The sequence below is a fragment of the Aquila chrysaetos genome, chromosome 5 (genome assembly GCF_900496995.4).
Source record: "Aquila chrysaetos chrysaetos chromosome 5, bAquChr1.4, whole genome shotgun sequence".
Classification (NCBI taxonomy): Eukaryota; Metazoa; Chordata; class Aves; order Accipitriformes; family Accipitridae; genus Aquila; species Aquila chrysaetos.
Window position 1 is genome coordinate 2081449 of NC_044008.1, and position 12027 is coordinate 2093475.

The 12027-nt window shown below is 46.9% G+C and overlaps 1 protein-coding gene across 1 annotated transcript in view; it reads right to left on the bottom strand.

The window, feature by feature from the left end:
- LOC115342224 (collagen alpha-1(VII) chain-like) overlaps positions 1 to 12027 on the bottom strand; it is a 141690-nt gene that overhangs the window by 28651 nt on the left and 101012 nt on the right. The window contains exons 72-76 of the mRNA XM_041123929.1: positions 11360 to 11395; positions 8828 to 8884; positions 8578 to 8649; positions 7116 to 7187; positions 6546 to 6581 (exon numbers count right to left, since the gene is read on the bottom strand). Of these exons, the coding sequence (XP_040979863.1) occupies positions 6546 to 6581; positions 7116 to 7187; positions 8578 to 8649; positions 8828 to 8884; positions 11360 to 11395 (273 nt within the window). The remainder of the gene's footprint in view (positions 1 to 6545; positions 6582 to 7115; positions 7188 to 8577; positions 8650 to 8827; positions 8885 to 11359; positions 11396 to 12027) is intronic.

Below are 12027 nucleotides of genomic sequence, written 5' to 3' on the forward strand. Positions count from 1 at the left end.
TTTATAATTACAGCTCAGGAAATAGAGGCAGGCGGCAGCTAAAGAGTAGTCCTGGGCCAAGAAAATTTAGGTGGTGATGGCTGCGGTTGAAAACAGGAGCGAGGGCATTAAGCATGCAGCATCAAACTGCAAGTGGCTTAGAGGGACACACACAATCTTGGGCGCTGGGTCTGCAGCTTCAGACCCAGTCAGCTGAGGAAAGCAGCGCTGGGTGGTGAAATTTGGTTTGGTGAATGAGCGGATCCAGGCATGGGATTGCTCACAGGTGCAGTTCAGAGAAGGTCTCCCATCTGGGGACTTGAGAGCCAAAAGAGATAAGGTCTCCCATCTGGGGACTTGAGAGCCAAAAGAGATATCCTCATCCAGCCCAGACTTGTAAGCAATGCTGGACAGAGGTGCTCCCCCAAGAAGACCCCTTTTTGCCACACTTTGGAGGTTCTCAGCTTCTGAAGCCACTTTGCAGCTCAGCTCAGCGTGGGACATCGGAGCCACCTCCAGCATCGGGGCCTCTTTACATGAGGTCTCCCACTGTTTCAGTAGCAAACTAAAAGCTACTGGAAATGCACCCCCCCCCCCCCCCCCACCCCCCCCCCCCCCCCCCCCCCCCCCCCCCCCCCCCCCCCCCCCCCCCCCCCCCAAGGCTGCCACACTCTACTCATCCATTCTGACCAATTCTGATGGCAGTTTTCAGAACCTGGATGTGAGATGAAGTTGGATTTATCCCCACTTGAGACACTGATTGCACAGGGCTCAGCTCACTCAGAGGAGAATGAATTGGCTATTTAAGCAGATCAGGAGATGAACAAGTGGCATTCTCTACTCGGAATTAATTTGCAGTGGGTTGTTGAAAAGAAACATATTTATTAAAAAAAAAATAAAAAATCAGCCACCAGATTTGTAAGCCAAGCAGACTCATCTCCTCTCCAATTACTCCTCCTCTCAGTGACGAATGGACACTTCAAACACCATCACGGTGACAAGCAGACATCCCAGATGATACACACAGGTGGGATGGTGCTGTTCCTGACAGTGGGTCAGACCGTGAGGACAGACCCATTACCTTTTCATTCCCAGATATAAAAATTCAGCTCCTCCTCTGCGGAACATGTTGCTTCTTCAAACCCCTCCCCAAGCCTTGGCACATTTTACATTTCAGAGCAAGAAGAGTGTTTGAGAGCCAACCAGGTTCTCTTCCATGGCTCTGCTGGTCATGTCTGGATCAGGTAAAGTCCACGTTCCTCAAGCACTGCCTACACTATCAAGTACAAACATCTCATGCAAGCTCTTTATTTACTAGTAACTATTTATTGACACGATCAATATAAAGTTCCATCTGAGGAAGTAAATGGACCATAAAACCCCCAGCTAACTAGAGTTTCTCTGTTTGCTAGGACAGATTGCTTACTTGGAGGGTAATAAACCTTTTGGTTTGATGGTTAAATCTCACAAGCCCAGGATACCTTCAAGTGCCTGGCGTTTTTGAGATAGCTGTGAACTGGGTACACATCCATCTGGCTGGGGATTTACACACATGTATCCAAGGGGATGGGCTAAAAATCTTATTCTTGAGCACTGCCTGATCCTGAAGGAACCTGACACTAGTTAGAGATTTCCCAATTAGCTTTAATATTTCTCTTGGTTGTCTCTAGTGCCTCCTATCTCAAGGAGAGACCTTTCCTTGTTTTCCTGTGCTTCCCCACCTGCCCGTGTCCAACTCTCATCTCTTCCGTCTGCCTTAGATCATGAAATGCTTCTTGCCTGCTCTTGACCTGAAAGGAGCCCAAATGGCTTTAGGAAGAGTTAAGCTCACAATATGTGCTGGTAGGCTGAAAGGTAGCTGGGTCTAAGCCATGCCTCCTCGGTCCAGTAAACATAAGCAAGTTTTTGACCTGGGTCTTATCTCACCATAGGTGGACTCCTACTCATCATGGGCTGAAGAGACTTTGTCATATGGACTAGAAGGTTTATAATAAGGCTTGGACATGACAGCAGGTCTTTCCCTGCTTAAGCTGCGGGGGGAAGCAGGTCAGAGAAGTGATGATTTTCAAGGCCCTCTGTACCCAGGACAAGATAAAGATGGACTAGGAGACAAAAAAATAGGAGGAAGAGGAAAACGTTTGAGCACTAGGCAAGGGAAGGAAGCTGAATGGAAATTTGTTTCCTCAGATTTACATTCCGTGTTCTGCCAGGCAAATAAAGGCTGGGCAATAAAAGCTAGTAAAATGGCAGTTTAAAGGCAATTACTGGTGGAGTACTGGAAATGGCTCTCGCTATTTGGTTCTATTATTAAAGTGTTGCTGGAACAGGCTTCATCTAACTGCAAAGACACCAGGTACCATGAAGGCACGTCAACACAGAGGCTTAGTCATAAGTCCTGAGCGCTGGCTGTGACGCAAAGACATCTTTGAGCAGGCGAGGATCTCTGCTTCCAGGCACAAATTCCCAGGAAGCTTTGGGCTGGAGCCAGGGAGGAGCCTGCCTTGTCTCCAGGCTCATCGTTTCCACTCAGATGAACGAGCTGGGGAATTAGCTGGGTCACCCTGGGAAAGTGTGAAACCCATCAGCAGAAACATTGCCCCAGCGGTGCGCCCCAAAAGGATCAGTCTGTCTGAAGACACACATCAAAGGGTTAATGCATTTCCAAACCATGATGTAGGCTGCAACCTCTGCTAAAAGGTTTCCCACCTCCTGGGCTTCAGTGCTCAATATTTGATGGGATGATGCATATGAAGTAGCTGGGAGTTTCAACCTCAGAGTTTCATCTGTGTTTTTATCCCTTCCCTGCTGTGTCTTTTGTCTAGACTGTCCTGCCCTCAATTACTTGCTGCAGTCCTGAGCATCCTCCCCCCCAAAATTCTTTCTTGGTGTGGAAGCTGCCACTGGTCCTCACAGCTGTAATGAGCATTCGTTCTCAGGCACTACATCTGAGAGATGGGTCAGACTGATAACCTGCTGCAAAGACTCCAAGGTGCCCTGGGCAGATATTTCCACCTGTGGCCAGAAGATGTGGCTGACTAACTTCCCTTTGACTGGCCTGGACTCATCAGAAGTGCTCAGGACTCTCCCAGGGCAAGAACTTCTCAGGAGATGGCTTTTTCCACTCTGAGTGGCCAGGGGCATCTCTTGTCAAGCCCAGGGCAGACCCCCACATCCCACCTTTCCTCTCCTCTGGCTTGAAGTGGTCCACTGCTCATCAGGCAGGAGAATTGGGATGCTGTATGGGTTCACCTAAGTCCCCATGCAGCTGGTGGAGGGAGGTAGGGCTTTCTTGTCAGTACCTCTTCAGAGATGTCTACGCTCCACTCTTACCTACATCAAGAGCTCTTATGCTCTTAATGTCTATGGTAAAGTCAAATTCCTGCTTATAACCATTCCCACACCTACCATACTCCAGATTATAGGGCCTTAATTATCACCTAGTTTTCAGACCCTGCAGAGCTGTCTGGTTTTGACTGTAGCACTGTGCTGTGTAAAGGTGATAAAAGAGTGTCTTTTAGCCTTCCATTAGCCCTCCTGGCCTGGCTATATTTAGCATCTGATTGTCCCAGTGTTTATCAGAATCCCCTGACTTGCTCTCAGTTCTTTCTTCGTCTTCTGGCGTACGGATTTGTTTTCACATCTTGCGAACTCTATCGCTCTCAATGATCAACGTGGACTGAAAAATCCTGGGTTTCTCCCATCCTTCCCCCCAGTCACATGCTGGTGGCTCTGCCCCAACACGGGCTTTGGCAGATGTGCTCTGGCAAGCATTGAAGAACGAAGCACATCAGAAATGGTTCTGAGGGCAAAAGCAGAAGGTCCAGGGAGCTGGTGGGTCTCCCACCCTCCAGGCAAGTTGAAGCAGGACACCCTGGGAATAAGCACATGGCTGTGTGGATGGTGTTACTTCACAGACCCTGGCTTCCTCAGTTATAGGGCAAGGATCCACAGGCTGCTGGCCAAATACAGAGAGCCCAGCTCACAAGAGGAGGCGAAGAACATCTCTGAGCTCCAACTTGTACACCTAGTGAGGAGGACTGCAAATCAGGGCGGAGAGCGCCAAGGAACACTGGTAACTGTAGACCCTGGAAACCCCAAATAGAGAGTAATGGCAAGAGAAGGGGAGAGGGTTATTCATAATGGAGCTTTAGGGAGAATAATAGGTTAATGTGGCAGTATATTAATGCACAAAGCATGGGAAATAAAGAAGAGGAGCTGGAAGCCTTAATACATTATCAAGATGATGACTTAATAGGCATAACACAGACTGCAATATTAATATAAAAGGATGAAGCATGGCAGGAATATGAATGTAAAAGAGCACAGTGTTTTTCTAAAAGAGGAAGAAGGAGGAGGAGTTGTCTTGAATATCAGGAATACACTCATTTGCCTTGAGGTCCAGTTGTAAAGTCAACTAGATCCATTGAAATTCTCTGGGCAATGATTACAGGGAGAAGACACAACTGCTGTCAACTTGGCTGGGAATTCCTATAGAACAGCAAATCAAAAGGGTAAAGGGATGAGACTTTTTAAAATTACTCAGAGTGAATTCAGCAGGACAGAAAGGGACCAGCAAATGTTTGCAATGAGTTGGTGGCAATTTGTGGATATGAAAGATGGAGTTAGAGGGAGCTGAAGAAAAATGAGAACCGCTAGCCATTACCTTTAAGACTTTGCATAGGACAGATTGGGTACAGGTAGATTGGACCAAGTAGTGTCTGTCTGCAAGAAAAGGGGAGAAGAGGGCTTGGGGAATGATACATGAGGCAGCCTAGCCTACCTCTCCAGAATTACTTGGGGAACAAAATAATCAAAGTATCTGTGAGCACTTAGAAGATAAAGTGAGACGTGGGTTTGTGAAGAACAAGTCACATCAAGATGTTGCATCCTAACACAGGTGTCTAAAATAGATGATGTGAATCATGCTCTGAGAGCACCCTAAAGCTGCCAATAAAACAAGCCAGAGCATGGCTTGCTCGGATGTGGAAAGTGAACATGGCAGACTTCCAACCTGAGGTCAGATGAATTTCATCCAGGATGTCGTATATCATGGCTCTTCCAACAATGCCCCAGCTCTAATCTGATTTATGCAATTTTAGAAATTTAATGAAGGACCAAAACTAAGCTCTATTACCTCAGTCTAGCTCCAAGCACAGCACAGATAGCATTAACCTGCACCAGCAGAATCCCTAAATATTTCCAAAGGAAAGATTACTTAGCTTTTCTTACATATTGACTGACGAGATACCACTTTCTGGTAGTTAACTGCATTATGTGCCAAACCCTGTGGGTGCTAGTAGAAAACAGCACATCATCCAACCATGAGTGGATGGTTGCTGGCCCGGATGGTGGAATCCAGCTGTGCTTCCTTTGCACTCAGCAGCCTCAACGAACACCTTTGCTCTACTCCTGCACTACTACGGGTTGTCACCTATGGATTCAGGTGTTCACTACAAAGCAATTTCAAAACCACACTCGATCCAATGCCTACGTGTGGTGATCCCAGATGATGAGGGCTTACAGCACGTTACAGCCTCATTGCTTTGGCAAAGTGCTCAGAAGGTTGTTTACAATTAGGCAGGGATTTAAATACTTAACTGAATGAGGGCCTTTTTCTTAGTGAGCAATTACCAGTCTGGTTTACGAGCTTGTAAATAGTTACACAGCTGTGACCAGTAATCAGTGAGCAGCGCTGAACAGCTGTGGAGCCTATACAGCAACAGATAGTTGCTGAGAATTGCCCACTCACACACAAAGAGGCATAATTGGGGAACAGGTTAAGAAAATACTGATATTTCTTATTGCAACAAAACAACTGAACACGCTTGTATTTCTATGACCTGAGAAAAAGTCCCAGTCACCTTTTGGTGTTTCCTTCCCATCTATTCCTTCCTTTCCCAGATGAAAAGAAATCAGTGGGGACTTTTTTCACTTTGGACAACCTTGGAGACCATTTTTTTCACTGGGGGATTCTTCCAGGTGAAACGGTGAAGTTCAAAGGCATGTAAACACTTTAGCAAACCAAGATTGCTTTTCTTTTTTTTTCTCCCAATTGCAATTTGTCAGGAATTGCAAGGTGAACTCAGAGATTATCCAGGCTGTCCAGCATAACTGTCTTCCCTCTGGCCAGCAACATGCACCGGCTGAGCACTGAGAATAGCCACTTGTACTCCAGTCTCTTAAGGATATATACATTTCTCATGGGATATACAATCTATAGTCACAATTCTTAAGCCATTTGAACATTAAACTTATCTGTTCATGTCTGGCAATGCCCCCTAATACACTAAAAGCATTAAAAATAATAAATAAAGGTGTGTTTCATGTGTTCCTTAATGCAAAATGCAACATCCTATTAAAACATAACTCTGGCTGTGGTCCCCCATGCCCACGGCTGCTTTTCCAGCAAGGCCTCTTTGAACGTTGGCTTTGTGGAGCAGCACCGAGCCAGCACCACCTCATCCCACGCCGCGACCCACGCGCATGGCTGTGGGGAGAGGACCAGCAGCGCACGCCCAGCTCCGCGCCCGAGACTTGCAAAGGCAGAGAGACATGCTCCAACTTACGGCAGAGCCCAGCAAGCCTGGTTCTCCCGGTTCTCCCTGCAAGGAAAGCAGTGATGAGTTACCATGGCGAAGAGCTGCATTTCCTCTGGAAATGGGGATTGCTGCAGGAGATACCTACGGCTGTGGAAAAGGAGACAAGGGGACCTTTGGGGACCCCTCTGCAGCAGCAGCTGGAGGGGGCAGGTAGGATACCCCAAACTTCTCAGCTGGGTGACTGAATGGACCTCTACATCTCCATTGACTATAACTGGAGCTTAGACAGCAGTTCACACCTCACGCCTGAATATTGACATTTCGGTGAGTCATTATTGACCATTTTAGCCCAGGAAAGATGCCAGAGAACTCTGCTGCTTTATAAAATCGGAGAAATCTTTAGGGCTCTCCTGGAAAAGCACAGCTACTTCTGCTCTCTGGTAGTCCCATAACATTTCAATCAGCAGGTTTGGAGAGGGAATGCAGAATTATATTCTGTGTGAAAACTGTGATAGGATATTACACATCAGTTTTTGCGTGATTTTATACATCAGTTCTTGCAGGGGATGCCTTAACAGAGTTGCTCACTGTACTCACCTTCTGTCCCACTGGTCCTCTTGTTCCAAAAAGCCCCATCACTCCCTTGGAGCCAGCTTCACCTTTGACTCCCTAAAATTTTAAAATCCCTGTCAAATACATTTTAGTACCTACTACTCTTAAAGTGACACCCCCCCACCGAGTGAGGCCAGTAGAAGAACACATGGAGAAGTCAGAGACGGTGACAAAAAGCACCACTTCTATAGCAGACTTCAGCCCCAGGGAGCCCAAAGGTCTGTATGGTAGCCAGTGCTAGGCAAGAAAGTCACCAGCTGCAGAATGGCTTGGCAGAAACCTCTGTGAACCGTCTCATAAAAGATGCGGTGCCCAGTGATGGGGATTGAATTAAAACCAAGTAGAAAAGGGTCTCAAAGCCTCTGGATGAGCTGCCTCCTTGCAAACACTGAAGTACAAGACCCTGCTGGGCTCACTGGTGGTGGAGATACTACTCTGGGGCTCCATCCAAAGTCACGCAGATATTCAGCCAAGAGGTGTTCTTGCTTTAGGAGATGTTTAGGTATTATTTTCTTATTAGAAAGCAATCTGACAAGTATGTATGGGCTTTCATCTGACTTCTTAAAAAAACCAGGTACCATCCATGGGAACAACTCCATGGGTTTCCTTTACAGTCGCTGGGGACCTAATCAGTGCAGTCAGTCGTGGTGAGGACACAATCTGCCTCTTCACAAGGAAGATGCCGCACTGGGTCAGGCAATTCCCACCCTGCACTACTCTGATTATACAGGTCCCCATGGGAAATAACAGGAGCTGGATGTCTAGCTCAGACAGGGATGCTGCTGTTGTAGATACATATATTTATTCAGCAGTGTCCCCGTCCTGGGTCAGATTTCAGGAGCAAAAAGCATTAACATAATAGGAAAATAGGTATGATTAGTACATGGAGATTTAATCTGTGACTCAGTCTGAGAGTGGGAGAGTTATGCGATTCCTCCCAGCGGAGTGGTGATGGGTTGAGACCAGAGACCTCCACAGGGTGCTCTCAAAGAACAAAGGCAGACGGAGGAGCAGGCGACTCGCTCTGCCACTACCCAGGGGACAGACCTGTGTGAAGAACAGGAATGGAGGAACCAACCAAGCCTTAACAAGAATGTCACAAGAGCTGCAGGGTTTGAAGTATCACGGCTAGCTCTTGGAGGGAGACGGAGATGCAGGACTCTTACAGTGCTGCAGTAATTGAATGGTCACTTTTCCCAGAGTGATCCTGTACTGCGGACTTGGTCCCAAAACTACAGACTTGACATCTGGTAAACTGGATGTGTCTCACGTTCCCAAGCCCCAGCCCAGCATCCTCCTCTCCCTTTCTGTGGTGAGAGCTGGGTGAGTGTGTCCTTGCACCGTGTTTTCCAGCAGGCACGTGGGAAGGGAGGATATAGAGAAATTGGTCCCTTCCTCACACAACGAGTGACCTTTTGCTGTCTCAGTCGCATTGGGAGGTTCATACCTTTTCTCCTACAGGCCCATCCTCTCCCTTCTCGCCTTTGTCTCCATCAAAACCTGGCAGGCCCCGTTCACCCTGAAAGGTAAGACAGAAATTAGTGGATTGTGCCTCTCTGCTGGAAGGACCCAGCTCTCAACCACTGGCTCTGGACCAAAGCGCTGGTTTTCAGTGCTTATCCCAAGCCATGCTCGGTGCTGATGCCACCAACAGTGGGGAAGGGACAGCTTAAAAAGTCACTAAGAGTCAAACTTACGGGATCTCCTTTACTGCCTTTATAGCCCTGGGGTCCAAAAATAGTCATGGGCTCACCCTAGAGAAAGGAGACACAGAGTTGTAGACACGGGGTGATACATGAACTCATGGGTCCCACTGGATGGAACCACCCTTGCTTTGATGGGCAAAATGGTAATTCACACATACGCAAGGAAGGTAAACATTTCCCAAACTGTGGTCCATATGCCAGGGAAGGCACATATGCTCCACAGCACAACATAATTGTTAAAGTTAGTCGTCCTTAACTAAAAGCTGGATGATGAACGTGCACAGAAAACTACAAGAAGTCCTGAGGTTTGACAGTGACTTCTTGCTCCAAAAAAATTTTGGGGCCCATTGGCATTACCCCAGTCTAGATGTCATGGCTTGAAATGGAGCTGTGCACAGCATGACCCTGAGGTTCAATTCTTGATCCGAGTCTGTCAGTGGTGGGACACGTTCATATCTGACATGGTGGCTTGGCTCCTTCATCACTGCATGTCACTCAGGATGTCAAGGTTTGCATCTCTTCCCAGGTGTGGGAGCTGGCCATAGGCAGGATGGTGAACAGGTCTCCTCATGGTGTCCTGATTTATGGACACAGAGTTGGAGCTAAGGAAGGGGAGTGGCACTTAGGCTACCCCTCAGAGGTAGTTTTTGGAGGGTCAGACCCCCAAACTGTCATCCTAAGAGAGCCAGTAGCTACAGGCATGCAGTAACCCCATGGACACTTCCTTTTAAGTCTATTTATCAGCTCAGCAGCTGAGGAGGGACATTTTGCTCCTCAGAGAGTGAAGAAGCTGTGACAAGGCTATTTGCATGCAAGAAATGGCTCTGCTCTGGCAAAGCAATGGTTCTGTCTCCAAAGTGGTGATGCTGTCCATAGTTTGGAGGGAAGAGGGCTGAAGCCACCTTCTAATGGGCAGCTGTAGCCCATTTGAAAAGGACTCCCTTTACACCAGCTCTCTTCAGTGTTGCAAACATCCCTGTTCGGGGGGGAATGTGCCTTGCTGCTAGAGTCTTAACAACCACGCGTCAATCAATATTCCCCAAACTTTATCAGTCTTTTGCAGTTTATCCAACCATCACCATCACCATCGGACCCTGATCAAATTCTGGCTTAATATAGACTCCTGCTTCCCTGCTCTGGAGGGTATCTGGTGGAGACGGGATGGAGCTCAATCAATTTTGGGAACAAAAGGGAGAATAAAGATCCAGTAGTTTAATCCAATACATAGCACAGGCCATGGGATTCATGCAGTTACTCCTGTATTGATCATGGGAGAATTAGAAAGAAAGTTAAGCTGCAACCATATGGAACAAACCCAAACTAATTATCCCCCACCCTCTCCTGTTTTATCTCACACTCCACCTTATATTTTATTAAGGTATTCTTTGGAAAATGCATTACACATTCCTTCAGCTTGGATAGTGTTTTGGGGCTTCTTCACAAAGCAGATTAAGAATTGATTCCTCTCTGGAGCAAGTCCCCTTTGAAAGTAGCTTCCTCAGAGACAAATCAGCCTTAATCATTTAATACTGCATGACTCAAAGGCAGAATCGTCATGCAGGTTTTCTAAAACTCATTTTCTAACAAGCCATTTCAGCCAGGAAGGAAGTTAACAAAACACTGGGCAGAAGTTCAGCATTTTCTGTGCATTTTCCAGAAGCGCTTGGGGAGTTATTTTTGCATTACCTGCTCAGGCTTTTTAAGATTGCGGTATGCTTTGGGGTGAGCTGGTTTTATACTAAAATCACTGGAAATTTTCTCCCTCCGTTAATTCACAGGAGGCATTTTTGTGCCCCAGCAAACAGTTGCCAAAATGACTTTTTTGGTTGTTTTGTAGGAGCCCATCAAAACTATCATGCAAGCTCAACCCAGAGTGGTGTCCCAGTACACGGATGGCATTGACAAAGTAGATTGAAACTGGAGGAGACTCCTGAGAAGGAAGGGGGCACCTATGTGTCGTCCTTCACTGCCTACATAGGTGTACAATGTAGAGGGGATGGATCCAGGCTCTTCGGAGGCACAGAGTGACAAGACAAGTTGCAACAAGGGAAACTCTTATTAGACAGAAGGAAAAATATCTTCACCCTGGAGGTCGCCAGATGCCTGAGCAGGGACACAGGGAAGCTCACATGAGGCCCTGAGCCTCATATCCTGAAGATTTCATTGGCAACGGGATCTTGATCCAGGCACATGGATGACACTGCATACAACACCACGGATCTAAAGTAGGACTTAAAGTCCTCTTCAATGAAAGGCATTTGCACCCCATCATCTGGGAACCTTGCTCAGCGCTCCACGTTGTGTGGGCTACGCTCATCCACATGTAACGATATGAATCCTATAAAATCACTAAGACCCCAGACATTTGAAAACACGTATAAATATTTTTTACCATTTATGCCTCTACCTTGTAAGATTACTGACTCATTTAAATAATTGTCCATCTGCTCACTGGTAACTATAAAATCCTGAAAACCTTTTACCCCATCTGCCCCAGAAAGTCACAATCTGGAATGTCCTTACTCTTTCTCCCTTGGGTCCCAGAAGTCCCCGATCACCCTGAACACAGGAAAGAAAAAAAGAAGGTGAATGGTTCCCTTTTTACTCACTCTTCTTGTGTTGCTCAGCCCACTGATTCACACTCCAAGCCACTAAGATTTATCGCATCTGGAAGTCAGTTCCTCTGGGCACTCTGCAAAATGATTAGCTTACCACAAAAGACTGCGTACAACTAGAATTTATTGCATAGACAAAAAATAAAGACCCAGAGGACTGAAGCGGTTTGCCTGACTCTATGCTCAGCACGATGTGGAGCTATTGCTAGATTTTGACCTCCCAATGGGATGTAGCATCTCCATGCTGCAGGGAGGTGCCTACACTACATCTATGGTGGGATGGCATCCTATATAATACAGGATTTCCCAAATTTCAAACTCAAATCTGGCATACTTTACTGAGAGTGTATGAAATAGTAGCTGTTCCTGGAAGTTTTTTATAGTGGGCATGGTACATGAGGCTGAAGGGTAGGATTCATTCCTGATGGCATCTCATAAACTTCTCCAGTGCTCAAGACTGGTGTGGGGACAGCAGGAGAAGGGGGGGACCAGGTGGGGACAGGAGAGCGGAGACAGGCTTTAAAACTGCACTTGACCTTCTGAGTAGCAGAGTTGCATGCAGATATCTCCCCTGGT